General features: G+C 41.9%; 2 protein-coding genes across 4 annotated transcripts in view; one reads left to right on the top strand and one right to left on the bottom strand.

Moving 5' to 3' along the window:
• ZDHHC7 (zinc finger DHHC-type palmitoyltransferase 7) lies at positions 1 to 19,928 on the top strand. Its single transcript, XM_068203193.1, has 8 exons — positions 1 to 65; positions 5,353 to 5,438; positions 7,696 to 8,024; positions 10,569 to 10,693; positions 15,100 to 15,196; positions 15,443 to 15,524; positions 16,663 to 16,793; positions 17,815 to 19,928. Exons 3-8 carry the CDS (start codon positions 7,713 to 7,715, stop codon positions 17,989 to 17,991), a joined length of 924 nt encoding a protein of 307 aa, XP_068059294.1. The 5' UTR covers positions 1 to 65; positions 5,353 to 5,438; positions 7,696 to 7,712; the 3' UTR covers positions 17,992 to 19,928.
• Positions 17,899 to 23,703, bottom strand: part of LOC137481440 (hepatocyte nuclear factor 4-beta-like) — a 36,803-nt gene continuing 30,998 nt past the window's right edge. For all 3 annotated transcript variants that reach the window (XM_068203185.1, XM_068203186.1, XM_068203187.1), the window contains one exon: positions 17,899 to 23,703. In XM_068203185.1, the coding sequence (XP_068059286.1) occupies positions 23,567 to 23,703 (137 nt within the window). In that variant the 3' untranslated portion in view covers positions 17,899 to 23,566.

The following is a 23,703-nucleotide window of genomic DNA, read 5'->3' as shown; positions in this document are numbered from 1 at the left end:
CCCCGCGCCCCGGCGGGTCCCCGCGGCAAGGAGCGCGGTGGCCCCGGGAAGGGCGAGCGGGGAAGGTTAGCGGGGCTGAGCCGCCTCAGGCCGGGCTGAGCGCTGGGCTGCTGTTTGGGCGCAGTTCGTGGGGTGTTTCTGCGTCCCCTGTCGCTTTCCGCGTTATGTACGCCGCCCCAGAAATTAAAAATTGTCCGCCGGCAGCTCTGGGCAGAAGCGCGGCCGTGTCCCTGAGCCCCAGCGCCGGTGCTGTGGAGCCCGAGCTGCCGCCGGGGGAAGCTGCAAGGGCAGCGGGCAGCTCCCATCTGACTCCCACCTTTCCGGCCGTGCCCTGCCGGGGAGTTTCCCTGATTTAAGCGCTTCTCGTTTTCCTCATTTCCAGGAGGGGGAACAGCGCTTGCAGGAAGTGGGAATGCAAATTGCTGTCAGACGAGAGGGTGGGTTCGTGCAGCACAGCGTGTGATCTGTACCATAAAAAAAGAGATTGGGAAACCACTGGCTACTTTTTGTGCTGAATATCCACTCGTATGATGGTGTCGGGATGCAGAATTACAGTGATGTAACTGTTTGCTTTGCTGGAGACATAATTAGGTTGAAGTCGCCGTGACTGTTCACATTAACAGACTTAAATTAGCTCTTTTGAAGTGAATGCTCGCTGACTTTGAAAATTTACAGATAAAAAGGAGCCGTAGTGGTTCATTAGGAGATGAAACTGATGTGAAATTTTAGCGGTTTGAGATTAGAGTTAAATAGCTGTGATCTCTATGGCTGAAAGGAATTGGTAATACTTTTATCTCTCTGAATACTCTGTCTTCTTGGTTTTCCTTTAGCGTAGTATATTTTTTATCATACAGATCTGATGATTTCTTTTTAAGCCTTTTATGAGGATGGAGATCTTTTAAGGAAAGTGAATTGATGGAATTTCGCAGTGGTTGAATGGCTGAATGTGAAGAACATAGAGGAAATGTGAGGATTTATATGTCTCACATGAGGCACAGTTGAAACAAAGGCTTGAACATTCCTCTGATGAATATCGGAAGTTGTTAGTGAGAACGGTTTGACCAATAGCATTATTTTTTGGAACCTAGGAGGAAGAATCACATGGATGTGGATATAATAGCGGACATAAAAATGTGCTTGCCAGGTTGATATCACAGAGCAATCACTGTATGTGATAGCTGAGCTCTCTTCAGTGGACTGTGAGGATAGAGCGTGCACAGATGAATGCAAAAACTAGAAATACAAAAATTACTCACTTAAGTAGGATGTGATCCATGCAGTTGCTGTTGGCAGAGGTAAAACTTTCAGTTTTCACACACCAGTGTTGATATTGGTGTGAGCCTGCAGCCTTGTGGAGTCTAATCTGAATTTGAGCCTGTGGCCCTGTTCCAGAAGAGGCAGAAATCAAAGCCCAGCCACAGATTGTGTTCGTGTCCTTCTCAGGTGAAGGTTGTTTAATCCAGGAGCGTTTTGTCCTTGCTGCTGTACCCAGTGAACTCTTGGTGGATCAGACAGTGTGTTTGGTTCTTTGCTGGGCAGCAAAGTCATGTGTAATATATTTCCTTTGACTTTCACATCGCAGGGTGAAAGATGTGTTATTGAAAAGATATCTTGTTGAACATCTGTGGTGTTACTTTTTGCGTTTGGAAGAGTGATTTGGTATCGCAGATCTAGTCCATGTCTGATAGCAAAGCTTTGTGATACTTTGTACAAGTATTTGTTCTGAATACATGCATTGGGGTGTTTTCTTGCATTTTTAACAAATTCTTTTACTCAGAATTCTCATTCCTGGGTTTTGAGGATGTTTATAAAGATGCTACTGCTATAAATCACAGACATGGTTTGGGTTGGAAGGGACCTTAAAGATCATCTTGTTCCCAGCCCCTCTGGGAACATCCTCAACCAGATGGGATTGCTCAGAGCTCCATCCACCCTGGCCTTGAATAATTCCAGGGATCCAGGGGCAGCCACAGCTTCTCTGGGCATGCTGTGCCAGGGCTTCCCCACCCTTACAGGGAGCAATTCATTCTGTGTATCTAAAGGAAATTTCTTCTCTTTCAGTTTGAAAAAAGACATAAATAATTAGATGATCAACTTCCCAATAAGACCTTCATACTTATGCTGAAGTATTTCTGTATAGCTTTAGTCTGAGGTGATTTAGAAGCAGCACATCCCCTTTTCCCAGCTGGAAAGGAGCAATTCCACTGTTTCCCTATGGGCTGGCTTAAGGAGAATTGTTACAGCAGCTTGAAAATTGACTGTCTTAAATACGTACTTAGTGAATATTCTCTTCAGTGTGTGCACACAAACAATCTCACATTAATTCTGTGTTCACTGTGGCCTGTCCCTGTGTGCCTGCAGGAGAGCAGAGATGGACCAGCACAAGGAAAAGGCTGCAAGGCATAAATGGGAAATTCAAGAGATAAACACTTCATATGTTGTAAGAACAACAGCAGGGTTTTGGAGAGATGGTGAGCTGTGCCACTGAGCGTGGATTTGGGGATCAGTTGGTGGTAAAACTCCAGGGTTGTATCATGGATCTCCATCACAAGTTATTTCAGCTGCTCCTCTCCAGAGTTGTGTGTGCTGTGTTAAGAACATCCCAGATTCCCAAATTGCTGAGAGAGTGGCTGCTAGACCAGTCACTGGGAAAGAATTGAAACAAGCCGCAGCTTACTTTTTAAATGCCTGTGCAGCTTGGCTTGCCTGGATCTCTAATAAAAGTACGTGATTCTTCTAAATTAGACATGACTCTGTGCAGACATCATCTGATAGATATTTATCTGTCAGCAGTGAACAGTCCAAATTGCCCATGGGTGCAGGAGGAGGTTTGCCTGCTTGGTTTACTTAAAACTCCCAGGTTCCTGGAGTTAATGTTTATGCTGTAACCTCTTAGGGAGATTGCAGGGCTGTAATTTGGATTTGCCACCAGTGCTCTGCTTCCAGGTAGGATTTAAATCCATTGGATGTAAGTGCTGCAGGATTATTATTCTAATGTGCAATATGTGTTGATGTCTCTGCAGCTATTGAGAGCAATCAGAAATGTTGAAATAAAGGCATTTTTTTTTATTGTGTTACCACTGAAATGGGAGGAATCTTAGGAACTGTCCATTGTGTAGCTTGAAGGAAAAGGCAACCAAAAAATGTTATGCTTTGACAGCTAATGGATTTTTAGCCTGTATATAAATTCTTACTTGTTCAAAAAATTACAGAGAAATAAACTTTTCTTTTTTTCCTACAACAATGCTTTTCTATTTATCCTCAAAAAATAGCAGGGAAAATGACTGTTCTTAAACCTGAAGTGCCTGGTTTTTTAAATTTAATTACCAGTTCAGGGGCCTTACGATACAATTAGTTGTGTTGTGTCATTTGTCTTCCTAGTGCTCTTTGCAACCTTCTTCCACTAAACCCAATGATCTTACAAGGCCACCTTTCTGGTGATCATGAATTTATAACATAACTTCTTCAAAAGAGGTTTGGGTTTTTTTATTCCAATAGTACATCTGCATTTTAGACCTGAGTTTCTGTACCAGTGAGGTGCAGGTCAGATGAGATATTCCCAACCTGAGAATTTCAAATAACACCTGAGAGTGGAGCAGGGTTGGGTCAGGTTTAGTATAACCACGTGTGCAAACATAACATTGGGCATGAAGCATTGAATAATTTGGTGTTATCTTCTGGTGCTAAATAAAGATTTGTACAAGGTCAAATTAAAAACTGTTGCTTGATGTATTAGAGGTTGAAGTGTCATGCTTTGCCCTTTTGTATGCTAAGTATGCAACAAAGAGTAAATTTGGTTTGGACAGGCATTGAAGCAAATAAATGAAGAGTCGAGGGAAGCTGTGAGCATCTCAGTGGGGATGCTGAGCTCTTCATAAAGGGAGAGCTTTCAAACATTGATCCTCTTCCCTCACAGGGACCCAGGTGGGGGCACTGGTGTGGGCAGCTGGGGAGGAGAGGGAAGGGTCAGATCACATGGGAATGCCTAAATCCATTATCCCTGCAAAGCTGAGCTGAGGGGACACTTGCACATAAACCAGTAACTGGCGAGGCTGTGCTAAACACAGATTTTGCACAGGATTGCTGTTGGGGTTAGGGACTGAGTGAACAGATCACGTCCTTGTCTCGTCAGTGAACTCTCCACGAGCAATTGCAGCTGATTGCTGCGAGTTGAATATTTCACCTGCTGAAATAGAGGCTGTGTCGTGTTCCACTGCCTGTCATCCCCAGCTCCCCACGGGTGGGTGGCACTGCACAGTAATGGGAGACACTCAGCCTGTCTGCTTCTGTGTCTCTGCTCAGCTGCCACCAAATGCCACCTCAGTGACAACTTAATGGGTGTCATTTCACAATATTGTGAAGTTTAAGAGAAGTCTAAAAGCTTATTTGTAAAGCAAACCCTAAAGCAATCACGGCTTCCTGCAGTGATACAGGAGATAAGGAGGGGTGGTTTTAAACTGATAGAGGGTCAGCTGGGATTTGATATCAGAAGTTTTTCACAGTGAGGATGGTGAAGCTCTGTCAGGGATGCCTCATCCCTCGAAATGTCCAAGCTCAGGTTGCTTGGGGGTTTGGAGCAACCTGGGATAGTGGGAGATGTCCCTGCCCATGGTAGATGGTGGCACTAGGTGACATTTAAAGGTCCCTTCCAACCCAATCTATTCAAGAATTCTGATATGTTCATAATAAACATTTGCAATACCATCTTGCAGTAGAATGTTTGGGTTTGTTTAAACAAGGTATGAGACTTCTCCTTTTCAATTCCCCTTGAACTGGGAACATTTGAAAATGGGTACTGAAGAACTCCACCAGTAATGTTGTGTTTGGATTTGCATGTATGTTAGAAATGTATGCATTTCTAACAAGCTGCTTTCAGAAGCTTTTCAAGAAAGTGACTTTGTATTTGCTGTAGCTCTTAAATGTCAGAATCCTTATGTTACTCTCAAAATATATTGTTACCCTTGCAAATAAGAGTGATTTCCACATCTCAAAATTTATTTCCAATAAATAGAGAATAAAACCAATGAGGAAGAAAACCCTAGGTACTTCTTTAGGCAGCTTTAATCAGACAGCAATTCAGGCCCACACCTCTTCTGTTCTCTTCCCCAAATAGAAATGTAATGCAAGGTTCTGTGCTGCAATCCTGCTCCAAGTGCCATGTGGTGATTTCCAAAAGTTAACAGTGAAGAATGTCAAGGTTTCAAGTACCTGGTTTTCTAAATAAAACAAACTTTTTCATTGGAGCTACACGCAGCATGTTTCAGAGTGCTACTGTTGATGTCTGTTGTTTGTATTTAACAGTATTTTCCTGATGCAGCTTTGCTAATCAGTTTGTTGGTGATGTCTTTTCAGATTACATCAGACATGACTATGTGAATAACCAGGGATAACCCAAAGGCAGGACAGGATGTCAGAATAACGTACAAAACATTTTTGAGGTATTTGTTTTGTTTTGGATTTCTTTGATTGTGCTAAAATTTGTTGGTTGTCTTTAAGACATTTAAGCAAAATGAATGCAGTGATTCTGTGCCATTCCATACTTAAAACATTCCTTAAAAGTTTTAGAAGCCCTTTTTTGATGAAGTAATAACTGATTTGCATGGTTATCTTCATGTTTCAACTGCTAATTATGTATCTTTATGGCACTTAAATTTTCTTGACCACAAGAGGTGGTGATGTCCCAAAGTGCTATTTGACTTAATTGGGACAGATTGTAGTTTTAACTCTGAACATTAAGAAGGATCAGGATAATTTGAACTGGGTTAAAAGAGGGTTTTATTTAGGTTAAATTAAGCTTAAATTATTTTTAAGGAGATAAGGTTCATTCTTTCTTAAGGTAATTTTCTAGTGTGTGACATCTTCATCCTTGGCTTAGCAGCTGCTTTCTGGTGAGAGAGAGGAATTTTGTCCAAAAAACCCCAATGTGTGAACAGAAAATACAATTTAACTCCTAGAAATTGTAATAGATCCAAGCAGCAGAGCTGAATTTCAGTTTGTTCTGTTCCACTAGCAGAGAATGTGTCCTTCAGACACCTCACAGTGTCCTGGGAGCTTCCTATTTTTGCAGTTGCTCTCACATCTCTCTGCTGCATCTGCATGTATTTATTTTCATTTCTGGTTTCTTGGATTGCTCCTGCCTGGTTGTAACATCAAGGCTTAAGGATCAGAAGGATTTCCTGGGCAGAATGTGTTCTTCTGATTCCTGATAAAGAATTTTTAAAGGGTTTGGACAAACACAGCTTCATCAAAAACCATCTCAGTGCCAGTGTCTTCACCTGGTAAGGGTCACTTGGACCATTCTAGAGGAATAAAGTGATCCCATATTCAAGGTCTTGGGATGGAAATTGCAGTGCCATAATCCCTACAGTCGTGCATAGGCTGCCATTAATAAGGGGGAAGAAGGGAGACCTCTGTGTGCCTGTCATAAATCAATAGAAATGCTTTCAGGTTTCTCTCAGACATGGCCTTTAATAGCAGGAATCAATATGATTTTTAGAACACAATATACTTTTAAAGCAGCAGGATATTTTTGAGGCCTAATGTTTAAGCTTTAATTTGTCTCCTGTTTGTTGATAGCACTTCAGTTCTGCCATTCCGTATCTTTCCTTGGGAGAGATGTCTTGAAAATAATTCTGTTTTCGTGAGAACTGTTAAGACTTCAAGTCTGGTTTTTGTTCTACATTGGAAGGACAACAAAGCCCTAAAAGAGTTTTAATGGAATTAAATTAATTAATGTGTTCTTTGAAAATCTGATTCATGTAATCCGTTGCCATGTTAATTTAACCAGAACCATTTGTTTCCCTTAAGTATGGGCTGATCTGAGACCATTTGATAAGTTATCCAATACATCTTTGTAACAGGCTTGTGGTTTTTCCAAAACAATAACATTTTTGTCAACAAATTTAGCTGCTCTCTAACTTGCTGTGTTGTTTGTTGTGAGTGAAGTATTAGAACATCTTTACTTCCATCCTGATTTTCCTTTCTACTCTTCCCTCACTTGCTGGAGCAGAATGAAAAGTCAACAGTCTGGTGCCATAATTTGCTGTTTTCAGAGAGGCATGAGCTGTAATTTAATGAAGACTTTGTCATTTTAGTTTGAGATAAAAGAGAGAAGTTGAGTTTTTAACAGAAGAGGAGGAGTGGTTTATAAGCACAGCATGATGGAAATGAAACCAGTCTAAAAATCCCTTTATCAGGCATTGAAGTTACATCTTAGTGGTGGGTTAACCCTGGCTGGACACCCACCAAAGCTAGTCTGTGTCGCTCTCTCAGAAAGGTGAGAGAAAATTTTAAAAAAAGGCTTGTGGGTTGAGGTAAGAGCAGGAGAGATCACTCAGCAATTACTGTCACAGGCTTGACCTGGGGAAATCAGCTTAATTTCTTACCAATGACATTAGAGTAGAATAATAACAAATAAAAACTAAAAACAAACAAACCCAAACAAAACTAAAAACAAACCAAAAATCCCCCTAAAACCAAAACCTTAAAACCTGTCCCCCCTTCTTTCATGTTCATCTTGCTGTAGTCACAGAATCGCTCAGATGTCAATCAAAAAGAATCCCAGTTCTATTTTGAACTTGAACATGCTTTATCTCCCAGAAACAAAAACCCAGAGCCAGCTGTACTCTATTTCCTCATTAATAATTCATAATAATGATGATGGTGGTGGTGGTGGTGGTGTGTTTGTCCCTGCAGGGCGAGGCCAGCAAACCATGCAGTCATCAGGGCACCGTTTCCGCGATGTCGAGCACCACCCGCTCCTGGCCGACAATGACAGCTACGATTCCTCCTCCTCCTCCTCGGAGGCTGACATGGCTGAGAGGGTCTGGTTCATCCGGGATGGCTGTGGCATGGTCTGTGCCATCATGACCTGGCTCCTGGTGGTCTATGCAGACTTCGTAGTGACTTTTGTCATGTTGCTGCCTTCCAAAGACTTTTGGTACTCCGTGATCAACGGGGTTCTCTTTAACTGCTTGGCAGTGCTGGCTCTGTCGTCGCATCTGAGGACTATGCTCACTGATCCAGTAAGTATCCAAGAGTTCCCTGGCATTGGATTGTCCCCTCCATCTGCACAGAAGTTTGGAGAAGTGATACCGGGTTTTCTTCTGCTGGGAAAAGTAGTGTTAGAGTCAAAATTCTTATGTTAGAGTCAAAATCCTTATGTTAGAGTCAAAATCCTCCTGTTAGATTCAAAATCTTCCTGTTAGATTCAAAATCCTCCTGTTAGATTCAAAACTCTTAAGGTTTTGATGATGCCTGTGCTTATCATCAGGATGGTACCTCTACTTCTCCTGTTAATCCATTAATGAAACTATAGAGGAACAGTCAATATAAAATTTATAGAAGTGTTAGACTCAAAAACAACAGTACAATATTACTCCAGGTCCTGAAGAAGCTAATGAAGTTTAGTATTCTCTGTCCTCATTTTTCTTACTTTTTTTCATCAGATTTATTTTCAAGATTTGTACCTTCATCCTTTTGCATCTCTTGAAATGCTCCCAATTTTGGCACATGGAAGAACTTTTAGAGGTTGATGTGCTGCAAAACCTCAGGCACACTCAGTACAATGGAAAAACCACTGTCCCATGTGATTCCTGCATTTTTGTCTTGGGATATTTGGAGTCAGAGGGAAGGGAGATTTAAGCTGAGCATACATTGAGGCATTGTAGATGTAAGAGTGTAAGAGTTCATTTCTTAGAACTTTTACTCAAGATTTAAAGAGATTAAATGGCTGATCTTGTACTAAAATCTATTGCTATTTTTAGGGAATAAATATGGTGAAAACATCTATTTTTTTCCAGATTTTTGGAGGAAAAATTGAGAGTTTTCTCCAGTAGCAATGTAGGGAGAAGTTAAGGGAGCAGCAGTTCAAAAACCCAGTAGGGTGTTGTAGTTAATGATTTTCTAAGTCTTTGATTTACTTCTTTCCACACCCAGTGATGAAATATCGTAACTTCTACAAACTGTGACAGCTAAGGGAGTTAATGGTTTAAGGATTTATTGCTTATAAATATGAGCTGGTAAAACTGGGTGTCTTTCTAGACGTGTGGTGTTTTTTATGATCCAAACTGAAATGAGTCACTGCTTTTTTCCTCCATTCCTTTTGTGCTGACTCCCAGAATGGAAGACACAACTGTGTGACAGAAACTAAGATTAAAGGAATGAACTGCCTCAAAACTTATGTGAATTGAATTTACTCTTGTAAATAAAAATAGATTTTTGGTGGCTGGCTGTGACTGTGAAAGAATTTTTTGAAATAGTCTATTTTTGTCAGCAAAATGCTTGAAAGCATGGTCTGAGGTTCTCATCCTTGTGGCAGGTGAATAGGGGAATGTGAGATGTTTACACCAAATATTAGCTGGGGTAAGAATGTTCAGATTGCAAAATCCACCTCAGGAGTACAACACGAGTGTTTCAGGAAGTCTCTGTGCACCCCTGTGAGCACCTGGTCAGGTTTGAAGCACCACTCAGCCAAAGAGCTCACCTGGGACAGGACCTGGGCTGTGTCTTGGCCAACACAAACACAAATTTATTATTCCAGGCCATGAGTAACAAAAACTCCCTGCCTCAGAAGAGGGGTGTTTGGCAGTGGAATCTGAATTCCTGCTGGCTTCTTAATTCTGTCCCAGAGCTTCTTAAGGTGTCTGTGTCAAGTGCTCGTATTGCCAGGGGGCTTTTCTTGAATGAGAATTAATTGTAGAATGTTGCAGTTGGCTTAGGCTGACCTGAAGAAGGCTCTCCCTGTGTGAAGGAACTGCTGACCTGGAGCAGTTGGTACAGAAAATCCACTTGGCTGTCACATCCCAGTTTATTTCACAATCACTTCCCCTCACAGATAAGGCTTTATCTCCATAAATGAGCAGGGTGACAGTGGTGCTGTCCATTATTTTCTCTTGACTAATCCAAATTTAGATCCTAAACTCAGGGTGCAGCTCTGTGATAATCAGATCAGAGAACTAATCACTAAAAGTTAATTTCTTTTCCCAATCAATTATTTTTCTTTTGAATCAGTTCTTTCAACTCTTTACCATAAAAACTAAAGAAGCCAGTGCTGGTCCTGCTAACAGTGTCCAAGCTAAAGATTTTAGGAAAAAAAAAAGTCTGTTCTCAAAACATGGGGCAGGTGGTTAAACCCTGTCTTCAGAGAGTTGAAATAACATCTTTCAAGTAGTTGCTGATTTAACTTTTGTGGATGGCTTGGCCCATTAATCAAATGCCACAAGAATTATTCAGGGTAACTCCTCAGCAAATGATAGGCAGTGCTTTTATCTGCTGGGTAAGTTGTGTCTCCCTCTTCTTTTCTGTGGGCTGGTGACAGGATATTCTATGAGAATTAAGCTAATACTTGGCCTGAGATGAGTCTTGCTGGAATAAAGCTGAATTTGAGGTCAAGCAGAGGTAATTTATTCATTTGGAATTGATTCTGGCTTATAGCAGACTTGCTTTGAATAAATGAACTTATTTCAGCAATTATCCTGAGGTTACTGGTATGAAGTCTATGAAATGTATTTTTAAATGCTCTCATGCCATTTAAGAAGCTTTCTCTCCTCTAATTGAAATGATTTCAGGGGGCTGTGCCCAAAGGAAATGCCACTAAAGAATACATGGATAATTTGCAACTGAAACCAGGAGAAGTGATCTACAAATGTCCCAAGTGCTGTAGTATCAAACCTGAGCGTGCACACCACTGCAGGTATGCCAGAGTTCCTTAAAGGGTTCTGCATTTGGAGGCATGGAATAACATTCCTGATATTTGTTCTCCCCCCACCCCCCCAACAAATTTCTTTTGGTATCCACTAAACTTTCAAATTACAACATTGCAGAGTAATTTATGAGTGTAATGTACTATGAGTGTAAAGTCCAAATGACTGTGGATGACAGGAGAGAAGTAAAAAATTCTAAGATTTTATTAAAGTAATTGTACTCTGGTGTCTTAAATAATTTTGATCAGTGAATATCTTTTCCTGTACATCATTCCAGTTATTGTGCTGTGGGTAATGCAGGGCAAAGAAAAGAATCTCTAAAATTTCTGAGAGGAGCCGATTTAAGAAGTGACTCCTGCAGTCTTAAATTAACAGAATTTAGAGTAGTTTTAAGTGATTACTTTTGTGTCATCTCTTCTTCGCAGTGCATTTGAAGTTATATGTGAATTGCCAGATTATTTTCCCAGAGTTCCATGAATAATTGGTTAAATGCACTTCCACGTAGTGAAAATCCATTTCAAAAAGTACAGAAATGATGATTATTTGAACTAAACATGCTGTGGAAGAGATAGTAAATGTATGTTTTTAATTCTCAGTCTTTGGAGTTTTCAGGCACTGTGGAAATGCTTTTGTAATGTTTATTGTGTGCCAGTTGAAAATAGCTGTGCCTGCATAATCAGGGCTTACATAAAGATGCAAATGCTTCTGGTGGCTCTCTAGGTGTGGGGAGTGATGTGTGTGGAATTGTGAGAAGTACTAAATTGAAATCTCTGAGTTAGTGCCTGTCAAAAGAAAAGAGCAGAGTCTTGTCAGGTCTCTGAGATGATTCTGGAGCTCTCTGGGTTCTAAATTAAAAGCCTCGTGTGTGTCAGTGCTCAGTGCTACGGCTGAGAAGCTGCTCCCGTTTATAAATACTCAGCCTTGGCATGGAGCTCCTGTTCTTCTCTCAGCTGTGAGTGGGTTTTTGGATCTGGAGTGTGAAGGGAGAAGTTCCATGGATAAACAGGTGAGGATGGAATGATCTCCAGTTGGTTTGTGTGTGCTTTAAGCTGGTTTTGCTCAGGTGCAGATCCCAGGGATGCTGCTGCTGCTGCTTTATCAGCCTGGGAGTGTTCCCTGGAGGATGGCTGGGGGTGGAGGCAGCACAGCTGCTCCTGGAATATCCCTGGGGATCCAGGAGAGCTGTGCAGTGTTCACATGGCCTGGCTCTGTGTCCATGAGGAGCACCTGGGAGCCCCTGCAAAGATGGGCTGGATCTCACTCATTTTCTCATCCCATATTCAGGTTGATTCCTATAGAGACCTTGCAGGTATCTGTGGAAAGCATTTCCCACATCTTTGGTCCTGGGAGGATTTGCTAATTTGGAAGGAGCCCTAAGTGAAAATATCATCTGTTGAAATACATATGACAGAAAAAGAGTTGGAGTATCAGAGATCCTGGAGCTCAAATACCTTCTTTATGGCAGGCATTTGAGCAGCATTTACTCTTAAAGCAGAGCAAGAATGGATAATGTCTGCGATAAAGGAAATACCTGGTGTTTTCAAAGGCTTTGTGTTCCCCAAGCACCTGTTTGGGGATCCAGTTTTGTGTGTCTTAGGAACTGTTTTAATCCTTGGTCAAATTTTTGTCAGATGTTTTACCTGAGGGCAAAAGAGGCATTTTGGGGCTTGCTCAGTGCATCCCTGGCTCCACAGAACATCTGAAAGAGAAAGCCAGAGCCTGAAAGTGTTGTGAGGCTGCTGTCATGTTTTCCTCAGCAGCTGGATTTCTGGTTTAATTGTCTTTGTTACTGTTAATCTGATTCTTTGCCTTCGATTTATCACTGCAGGAGTTTACCCAATGGAAAAAATGTTTGTTTGATTATGCTGCCAATTCTTTTATTGGTTTGCAAACCCATTCCAAGGACATTAAAAGGATGATCTAGTCCCAAGTATTCAAAGTGCCAATTTGCTGATAGAAGAGACTTGAAAATGGAAATTGAAGTTGGTTGCTGTTGGGAAATACTTACACTCAGAGAGAGCCACAGTGCATGTTTTGAGTAGTAAATTATTAACAGAAGAGACTCTTAGGATGTAGTTACGAAAATTGTTGTGCAACACTGCAACAGAAGTTCTTTTAAGGAAGAAAAATAGTTTCATAATACACATTAATGATGGGGAAAAGAGCAAGAACCTTTTATCTACAGCTAAGCATCTCTGAAATAAAGTGATGAAATTAAAGTCATGTTTTCGTGAGCAGTTAACATTTTCAGCACAGAGAAGAGCCCTATCCTGAGTGAATGGGATTTCATTTTCACTGAAGGAGCACAGCTGTCATCATTTATGCCTGTTCTTAGTGCCTGTGTTTGTGTGTGGGGAACTGTTACTCTGAATAAAGTCACTGAGATGTTTCCACCAGGCTCCCAGGGAATATCTGTTACCACACCCATTTCTCTTGAGTCTTTAGCTGTGTTTTTCTGAATGTTATCTTTGGCATTCAGAGCTGTAATTGCACCTGCCTGAGTTCATGGAGCAGCAATTCCAGGCTGAAGGAGAGACTTTCCTCCATCCAGAGGTGCTTGTTCTGTTTGCTTCTCTCTTGTGAACAACCCTGGGTGCAGCTGAAGGAGGGATTTCCCCAAATTCCTGCTGCATAAAAAGGAATAAATTATAAGGGATGGATTAGGAAGAAGGCAGAGCCACTGCTTGAAACATTGCTGTGAGATTGTGGGTGGGAGATCAGGAATGAAGGCAGGGCTCCAGATATCTGAGCTCTTATGAGAGCTCTGTGTGGGATTGTGAGAAATTCTGAATGAGCAGAATCAAGTCCTGCCCACCTCACATCCTCCAGCCTTCAGCTCAATTGAGCCTGGGTAGGATTTTACTCAGCACTTCCCATTAATATTGCTTTTTAGAGTGCTGGCATGGATTCTGTGGCACATCAGGAGCCTTGTCTGGTTGTGCTACTCAGGGAAGTGAGAGGCTGATCTTGCAGGCAGCAAGGAAAGTCTTTTGAGGAGCCTCTTGAATGTCTCCTCTCGAGTGATACACAGTTTTCCTGCACCAGAGAGTGGTTGTGGTGTTTATCTGCTACTGGGATTTTCAGTTGTATTTAAAAAGTCATTTGTAGCTGAGGATGAATCCTCTTTACTGTCCATAAAACAGGAGGCAGGGGGGATGTAGGTCCTGGGTTTTGATAGCCCAGAGCAAAGGCAGCGTCATTTGGGATTCTTCCCCATAACCTGCACATGGTGTGTTCTGCCTCCTGCTGAATTACTTTAGAATCATACAAATGTGATGACTTAAAAATTATTTTCTGCCTCAGAGCATTGATTTCCCCCCACACCTCCCTCTTGTCTCTCCAGTGACAGTCACCCAGCTTTGCTTTGGGGTTTGTCACTGCAGCACTTGTAGATACCAAACATAAATCAGCCTGTCTTAAAACAGAGGGGTTTGAATAACAGTGCCTGCATTTTTTAGGCTTATTTGGCTTGGTGACTGCTGAAGTGAAAATGTTTAATACTCTGGATATTCTGTGGGACAATCTGGAGCACTGAGTGTGTGGCTGTCCTAAGTACAAAGCTGGGAAAATGGAATATCAGCATTGCTTAAGCTATTGATTTATGAAGAACTACAACAGATGTTACAACTGTTTCGTTTTTGGTGTGTAATTCTTCATATTTGGCTGCAGAACTGAGCCCTCTGCTCCTGTATGGCAGATGTAAAATGGAGTTATTGGAGTATTTATTTGCCTTCTGTGGACATAGCCTTGACTCAAAACTGGGCAGGAACCAAGTGAACCAGCAGAGAACAGGAGTGTTCAAGCAGTCACGAACAAGTAGCTACTCCATAACTGCTGGTTATAGTTTCAATATTTGTGTTTTCTCTTGATGAAGCAAGGTTTGATACTGTAAGCTGTGCTTTAGCTGAGATTCTGATTGCATAAGTTTAGAGTTTTATGGCCAGTGAGACCTCAAGAGTGACAATTTCTCCCTTGAAGATGTGAATTTCTTAGATTTCTTCTTATCCACAAATAAAATTTGCAACTTCAAAGCCTGTCAAAGTGAAATATTTACTTTATCTAAAAAACTTCTCCAGAAGGGAAAGGGTCTTATTAATACTGAATGAGAGAGAGCTGAAGCTTTGCTTGTTCTGAGCTACAGGTGTCTGAAGTTCTGGATTTGCTTGATAGTGTTTTATTGTGAGGAGTATTTTATGTATACAGTCTGTTTTGGAGCAATCAAAAGCTGAGTTGTGAGAGGGAACAAATAAAAGTTTCTTTAAAGAAATGCAAATAAAATCCCTGTCTGGACTTTGTCAAGAAATATTTCAGCACCTCATCCTGTGACCACTGGCTGCCCTTGTTTCTACATTTAAAATACAATTTCTCAACAGAAGCCTCTTGTCCTTTCTTCCAGTATTTGCAAGCGATGCATCCGAAAAATGGATCACCACTGCCCGTGGGTGAACAATTGTGTGGGGGAGAAAAATCAGAGATTCTTTGTTCTGTTTACGGTAAGTGAGCAGCAACAGCAGCTTGATTTTAGTCTGAATCTACCTTGGTTGTAACAATTTAGGTTGTGCTTAGTGAGTAATGGCTTTAGGACATGATTGTGTTGTTAAATTGGGTGGGTTTTTTCCTTCTATGCAAGGTATTTCTACCCATATTGATTTTAATTCTGTGCTGTTGTTCCAAAGTTTCTTGGTTTTGCTGTGTTTTATGCAGTGACTGAGTGAAATGGTGCTGTCTCTTGTTTGCAGATGTACATAGCCCTAATTTCAGCTCATGCTCTTGTACTCTGTGGATTTCAGTTCTTCTCCTGTGTCCGAGGGCAGTGGACTGGTGAGCAAATAAATACTTAATTTTCATTATCATAGTCTAGTAGATATTAGGGAAAGTCAAAGCATTCCTATTTGAACCCCATCTTTCAGTGATATCCTTAAAACATTTTAGATCTGTTTATCCATCACTTTCCTTTTGCCTTCTGGGTGTTTTCTCCCCTTCAGTCATTCTCTGTAAGAGCTGTGGCTGTCAGGGGCATTCTCACTCCCTTTACACACAGTGGTAATTCACTACCCCTGCAGTAGGAAGGAAACAGAGCTGGTCCTCAGGCACCTCAGCACTACACCACCTAAATCTGGGCTTTGTGTGCCCCACCTCAGTTGTGGGAATGACACCTAAAATTTAAACAGATTTCTCCCTCATTCCATTGCTGGAGTCAGCTGTTGGGCTCCTGCAGAAAGGAAATTCCCTGAACTATCCCAGATTTTTTTATTTAGGCTTCTGGCTTATATTTCTTAATGTTCCAATGTGCCAGAGCTCATTCTGGTCTTGTGCTTTTGGCAGATTGTTGAAGTGTTCTTTTGGTAAATGAAGCAACAGGGAAATCCATCTGATTTTTATTTTTTTCTGGGTATTTTAATTCAATAGATGGACTTCTAAAACTTTGTTTTATTTGAAACATTCACCTTCCTGTACACTGTTCTTGTTTAAATATAATGGAATTAATCAGGTGATCAGAGGCTCTCCAGAGATAGAAGTGTGAGGCAGAACCTGATTACTTTGGAGAATTAAAAAAAAATTAATAAAGCAATGACAGCCAAGTGGAACATCTGTATCAGCAAGTCAGGGCTGACAGTGGGGATGGTTTTACAGCATCTGTCATGCAGGAGGCTCCAAGTTGCTCTCCCATGTGCAGTTCTGAGTTCTTCACTCACCTCATGTGTAAACCTTTATTTGATAGCCTTGAAATCCTGAGGCAGGATTGCAGAGATAGGTACTATGTGCTTTATAGGAAGCCAGAAGTGTAACTTCCATAAAATTCTTTATTTTCTTGATCAGCAGATAAAGTTGCTGCAAAATCAGAAGTTTGTTTTAAATGTGAAATATTATTTCAAGTGCCAGACATGTAGGACATGCTCTACAATTTGCTGTTGGGTTTTTTTTTTTTTTTTGTAACTACAATATCTCGTTTTCACAGAGTGCAGTGACTTCTCCCCACCTGTAACTGTGATCCTGATGATCTTCTTGTGCCTTGAGGGTTTTCTGTTTCTCACTTTCACTGCAGTCATGTTTGGCACCCAAATCCACTCAATATGCAACGATGAAACGGTAAAAACCTTGACTTTTTTGTATTCTGTAAAATTTATTCTGGGAAGATGTGATTAGATGGGGCTTTATTTGCATGAGGAGAGGCTCTTATTTTCGAGAAAGCTGCAAAACTTCAGTAGTTCATCATTTTTATTTTTGACAGTTGGGAAGATTGGAATGGTTTACTGGGGGTTGCTTTCTAACAGAAGTTCTTGCACTATTTGCTTTTCTGACATATTGTAATTTGGTTTTAAATGACAGAGAATGCAAAGCTTCTGACTTGAGGTTTGACTTTCCCTTCTCAGCTGGCACAAATTCCTGCTGGGTGCCACGGGAAGTATCTGCTTTTCTCAGTTTTACACTGAGAATCACTGTCTCTCACCTCACTGTGATACATTTTATCAGAGAATAAAACAGAGTTTGGGCCATTGGCTCCCTTGCCCTTATAACTTCAGTGTCACATCTGGAGAGAATAATTGCTTGGAAACATAAGGAAATTGAATCCTGTACTGTTCAATATTTTCTCATGTTTAAAAGTGTGTTTCTGTACTGAGGAGTAAGTGCAAAACAACTGGTAAATATTGAGCCCTCATTAGTGGGAAGCACAAAAAATGACCACCAAAATAATGCATTTGGGAGAGTAATCCTGCCTCCAGCAATTGTGGAGCAGGAGCCTTCTTGTCTGCTTTCATTAATTGAGTAAACAACTTGTGGTGTAGGATAGTGCATGTGGATCCATCAGCTTTTCTGTGACTTTTGTCCTTTAGCTTGAGGGGGAAAGAGATAGAGGTAGATCAACCTTCTTGTATGTATTTTATGTTCTAAATCTTCTGCCCTGCATCCACGGGGCTAAAACATTATTAAGGAAAAAGTTTCTAACTTCTTCCTTAATAATCAATAAATAACAGTAAGAAGCTAATCAGCTGAGGAACAACACAATGCAACAACACAATAAAAATGCAAACTTTGGTTTTTATAGCCAGCATTAGATTAAGCTAAACCTCTGACTTAGCAGTGCATCCCTGCCTGTGTTTATTTACAGGAGATTGAAAGACTCAAGAGTGAAAAGCCAACGTGGGAGCGCAGGCTCCGCTGGGAAGGGATGAAATCTGTTTTTGGGGGCCAGCCCTCCCTCCTGTGGATCAACCCTTTCGCAGGATTTCGGATCAGGAGGCTCCTGCTGCGAGGGAAGAAAGGAGGACCTGAGTTTTCTGTTTGAGTCTATATATGCTGGAACTTGCAAGAATCCTATATAGTATTTATTTTGGGGCCAGAGAAGGCTGTCTGCATATAATCTGTGACCAGGTGAAACTGATATCAGACATTTGCTTGTAGCAAGCAGAGTTTTCTACGTTTATTGTCACAGACATCTCATTAATTCCGAGACAGGAACTGGATCTGCCATGATCTTCACAGCAGGATAAGTACATGGTCACACTAAAGAAGCCAAATGTTGTCATGCTACTGTAATTTATTTTCTGAGATTACTTCCCCATTTTTTTTGTTAAACCCTTTTTATTTGATAAATGTCAGGGGAATTACCTGTGTGTTTTTATAATGAGTCTAAGTCCTTGGATGCAGTTGTCAATCACGAGGAGGAGCATTCTGGTGGAAGTTGATCTCCAGTGAGACACAGCCTTCTCAGTCCAGATTTCAGGGAATTGTGCTTTGTTCAGTTCTCCTTTTTCTTTCAGTTTGTCCTGATAAGCAGAGCTGTCCCTGTGTGTCCCACACATTCCTCATGTGCAGGTGATGCCCAGGACTGGTGCCCAGCACAGAAGCACTGTCACACCCTGCCCAGTGTCTGCCCAGGCTCCCTAAAGCATGGCCAGTGTTTGGCAGTGTCCATCCCATCTGGCATTTAGGGAAAGGCTAAATTTTCACTTGTAACCTGGCTGGGGGCCAGATCCTGCCCTGGGATGTGAATTTCCAGTTCCTCATGCTTTGATTGCAGAGGAACTCAGGTGGGGACTGTGCAGGGATGAGTGGGAGCAGTGTCCTGCTGTGTGAGGTGACAGTGGGTGGACAAACTGGGAGTAATTCACTGCAAACACTTTGTCCTTGTAGGGTCTTGCTCTGCCCCTTTTTTACTGTACAGACTTTTCACAGAGGGAAAGCTGTTCGTGATCCCTTGGACAAAGACAGCAGAGAAAGAGGCAAATTCCCTCCTTTCTCAAGTACAGCACATTTTAAATGTAGAAACATCTGCAATAGAACGAGTTATTTTGAATTTAACCATTTCCAACCAAAACTACTTTGAAGAAATGAGAGCAATATAGATCTAGAACTGCTTTATGTGGGCCTGACAAACAACAGTAGTGCTAAAAAGTGTTCATAAATCTGTAAGTAATGAAATACAAGCTGCAAGTAATAAAAATCCAGCTAAAAGTTGATTCGTTAAAAATGACATTTAGACTATTATTTGTATTATTGTTAACCTATCAATTACTGACCATATAAAGGATAAAGCAGGAGCCTTGATGCATAGCTTGAAATCGTGCCTAGAAAGTAAATAGCTCCCTGTTTTGGGACTTGCCTTAAAATTGTCCTGTTCTTGCTTTTGCTCAGCCAGTGGCACTGGTGACCCGTCCCACCTCAAGCAGCTCAGAGCCCTGCATTCCACCCTTTGTGCCCTGCAGGAGCTGTTCCCTTTCTCAGTGCCCTGCTTCTCCATCTCTTCGTGGCATCCTGATCCCAGCTCCATCAGTTTCTGTTCCATGGGGTGGCTGAAGGTACTGAGGGATCCATTTCTTGTCTGTGCCCTGTGAACAAAACTGTGCAATACTTCGGGATATTTTTGCTTGGGGGAGGGTGGTGGTGTGGAATGCTGGAGCCTTCCTAGGTGGAATTCCACTGGAATTGCAGTCCTGTGAACAAAACTGAGGGGGAAGCTGGAAGTTCCACAGGATTCTGTGCAGATTCAGTTGCACACCTTAAAGACTGGGGAGAAAAAAAGGTGTCTGGCTTTGTCCTGAGGCTCTTACTGTGTATATTGTTCAATGAGGAAATCAGAAAATAGCACTCCAGGTGGTTGAACCCTGTGACTTGGCAAATGTGTGCGTGTGAAATCCGGTTTACTCGGCTTTTCAAATCCTTACGTTGTAATTTTTTTTTAATGTAAAAAAGAATAAACTAATGAATTGAAGTCTTAGTTGATTAACTTCTCTACGTGTCAGGGTTTTTTCACTTATACTTGGATTTGAAGCAGCTTCAGGGAAATAGTCTTGAATCATTTGGTTTGTAATTAATTTGTATTTATATTAATTAACAGATGACACTGCTCCAAATTAAAGAGGCTCCTCTGCTTATTAATTTTAAACTATTTTAGCCCTTTTTGGGCATTCCCTTTTCTTCATGCTCTGGTGTAGTTGCTTATTTTATTAGAGAACCATGGAATGATTTACCTGGGAAGGGACCTTAAAGCTCATCTTGTTCCACCCTGATTGTCTGAGGTGAGTGGGAAAACACTTCCAATCTGAAAACTTCCCTCAGTATTCCAGCCTTTGCACTTCCAGGAAAATTTGGGATAAATGCAGGTTTGAGTCTCCAGTTTTTCCGCGCAAATGTTGGATTTTTCCTCTGTTTCTGCAGCTTCAGGAGCAAAGAGAGTTCTGAGCCTGGAGAGCAGCAGGTTGGGAGTGTCCACCCAAACAAGGGGGAGGAGGAACAAATGGCAGGAAAGGATGGAGAGACTCAAAGCTGTTCATTTCCCCTTTGCAATAATTTTAAAAAACACTTTGAGATATTTTCTGGGTCTGTATCACACTCTACTCTGATGTTTCTATGGAGAAAAGAGCTCCAAATCCATGAACACAGCCAATGCTGCTGATATTTTGGAGCAGGTTAATGATTTGATTGTATTTATGTGTATTTTAAGGAAGAGTTTGTTTATTCTCTGAAGGCAGCAGACATCCCTGCAGATGGATCCTGCCAGTTTATCTCCTTTTTATTTTCTTGTTTTATTTCTAGTAGTAATGCCAGTATTGTTCCAGGAATCCTTTCTGAGGTCTTGGACTTAGCAAGAATTCATTTATGGATTTCTTTATGCCCATCCTGTGCAGAAATGTTAAATTTCTACAATTATTCTGCTTCTCTCTGTTGGCTCCAGGTCCAGTAATGTTGGAGAAAGAAAGTGGCTTAAGGGGTTTTGAAATTGGGCTGTAAAATGATTCTAGAATCTGTTAATAACACTAAAATTAAGTGCACCAGCATTGGTTTTGTATATTTATTATTTTTCTTCTGAACAGGGTTACAGGTGAGTTCTAATTCTGATGTGGTTGGTGCTTCTTCAGTGACAAGATTATTAATTTTTTATTCTGCTTCTTTCACTTAGTCATAGTTTTTTTGTGTTCTGAATATCTTTTTTTTCTTCCTGCCTGTGTTCCAGTAGCACATCTGCTCCTGTCCTACACTTCACTCTTGTCATCCCCAACCAGAGCTCTGGAAATTATCCAGCAGGCATCAAAGCAAGCACAGGCTGGTTTTTAATAACAGAAGCAAAACTTTGCACCTCCAAAATATTTCTGCAGTTTCTCCTTATATTATAGTGCAGCATAAAGTTAATATTGGACCCACATTCAGTGTTAAAGATCTCATTAGAATTGGGAAGGAAAGGGATAACTCAGAAATATTTAAGATTTTCTTGCCTGAGGTGCCCCGTTCTGATAAGCAGCTGGCACCTGACAAGGGAAATATTATTAAATGATGGCTTTGAACCTCTTTTGTTAACAGAGCCATGATTGCAATAAAATAGTCACTTGCAAGGTGTGTTTGCATAAGAATATTGGTTTAATTTAGAGTGGGGTTTGAGATAGGGAAGCCAGAAAGATTCACAGCAAAACTGTCCATTTTGGGCCTTTGTACAGTAAATTATTCTTGCTGCAAACCTTCACCAGACCAGCTGAACACTGGGGGCTGTCTGATACCCACTGGTGCATGGACAACTTTATTTTCTTCTAAGTTTGTGAATTCCATCAGTATCCAGTGGAAGCCAGGCTTTGCAGCCAGAGGTGATTCTTTTTAATGAAAAATAGATATCTATATTGGAGAAATCAGTGGAGAACCTTGGAAACTTGGCTTTGAATTCAAGGAAAAAGGCAGACTGTCCGGATGAAGTACGAGAATATGGAATTTATTTCCCCCATAGATTTATTTTCTTACCATTAATGAGTATAAATGTACATTTAATGTCTGGAAGAGGAATGGAATGGAGCTGCTGGAGGCACTGGAAGCAGTGCTGGCTCAGAACAGTTGCATCTGTCATGCAGCAGGAATGCCTGCAGTGGAACCTGCTTTCCAGATAGAGCTGTTTCAAATCAGGGTTATCAGCATAAAATGTCAGCTCAAATTCATCAGAGGCAGGAGAAAAAGCAAACGTTCTGATCCAGGTGAAACTCGAGCTGCTCTCTGATGGCTTTCCGCTCTCTCTGGTGCTGCAGAACAGCGGTGCTGAAATTCCCCTGCTGCTGGAAGCTCGGGTGCTCTTCCCAGGTTCCCTTTCAGTGGCTGGGATTGTGTTTCCTCCAGCTGAGCAGCTCCAGGTGCTCCCCAAAGCCCCTCTGGGCTCCACCAGCTCGGCTTTGCCATCAGCAGGGAGGGGTGGGTTGGGAATTCGTGCAGAGGGTCAGAACCAGGAATTCTCCATCGTGTCCCAGTGCTCAGGACGGCTACTTCTGATCCCTCAGTGGCTGTTTGGTAGAGGTTGGTGCACAAATGAGCTTAGGTTTTGTGGAAATCTGATAATTTGCTTTGTAATAAGGTCTCATTCATTCAAATCAACTCCGTAGCACAATGACAGCACTTTGGGAACTCTTGAGGCTGTGTAGCCACCACTGGGCTTATTTAATTTGTTGTTTAACTGCTGATCAAATTTTACATTAAGGCAGAAGCACTTTGTTTTAAATACAAACCCTTTTTATAAAAAGTGGCTCACAGACTTGCCTCTTTCTTTTCCTGGCTAATTTAGAGCCACATTGCAGACATTAGAAAGAAACAAAACTACAGAAAAAATCACATCTGTGTACTGGGAAAAGGCATTCTGGGGCACTTGCTTCTTCCAAAAATGTTTGCAGGAGATAACAAGCAGGGTTTGGGATAAGTCAGCCTTGATTTGGGTGTTTACCAGAGCAGCAGCCATGGTGAGAGGCAGAGATCTTTAGATGTGCTCACAAGGCAGAGTCCACTCACTGGCTCACAAATGGACTCTGGATATACTGGAAATTATGGAAAATAGCAAAATGTTGGCATTTCTATGAAGAAGAACTGGACAGCATTAAGTGTTGGCCGCCCTGTTGGGTGGAATAAGGCCATGACCTTTAAAGATGATATTTTTCCCTAAAGCTTAACAGGAGAAACGGGAGTGCAATTAATTAAATTTGTGCTGGGAATAGACCTTTTCATCCCAATTCAGGCCACGCTGTGTGCATGAAGGCTTTCCAGGAGCTGTGCAAGGCACTGGGGTTGATGGAGCGAGCGGCCGCGGGCTCCGGAAGGGTCACGGTGGCACCGAGCAGCGATCACAAACTCTGGAACCCCGACGAGCTGGCACTCCTGGCCCTACTGAGGAGGGCACCAACCCCAGTCCTTGTGCCATGGGGGTGCTGGTGGTGGGAGTTCCGTGGGGAGGCTCCTCTGCAGGCTGTCCCTGTCCCTGGGCTCACGGGCGGGGAAGTGGGGGAGCGGCGGCTGCGGCTGCAGGCAGGGGCGAGCTGTGCTTGGCCTCTGCAAAGAGAAAGGGCCCGGTTCACTGTCAGCACGGATCCCACACTGCTCCCAGCTCCTCCTTCCTCCTCTCCCTATAAAATCTCCTGCTTGGGCATCACTGGCTGAGGCAGCAGCTGCACTACGGTGCTGGGCCCTGCGCTAGAGCCTAGTTTATAGTCTTCACTGCCTGTGCTGGCAGAAGGAGATGGAAGGGATGTCTCAGGAGATG

Source organism: Anomalospiza imberbis, chromosome 12 (assembly GCF_031753505.1).
Source record: "Anomalospiza imberbis isolate Cuckoo-Finch-1a 21T00152 chromosome 12, ASM3175350v1, whole genome shotgun sequence".
Classification (NCBI taxonomy): Eukaryota; Metazoa; Chordata; class Aves; order Passeriformes; family Viduidae; genus Anomalospiza; species Anomalospiza imberbis.
Note: the sequence above shows the minus strand (reverse complement) of the source record. Positions and strands in the feature narration are given on the sequence as shown.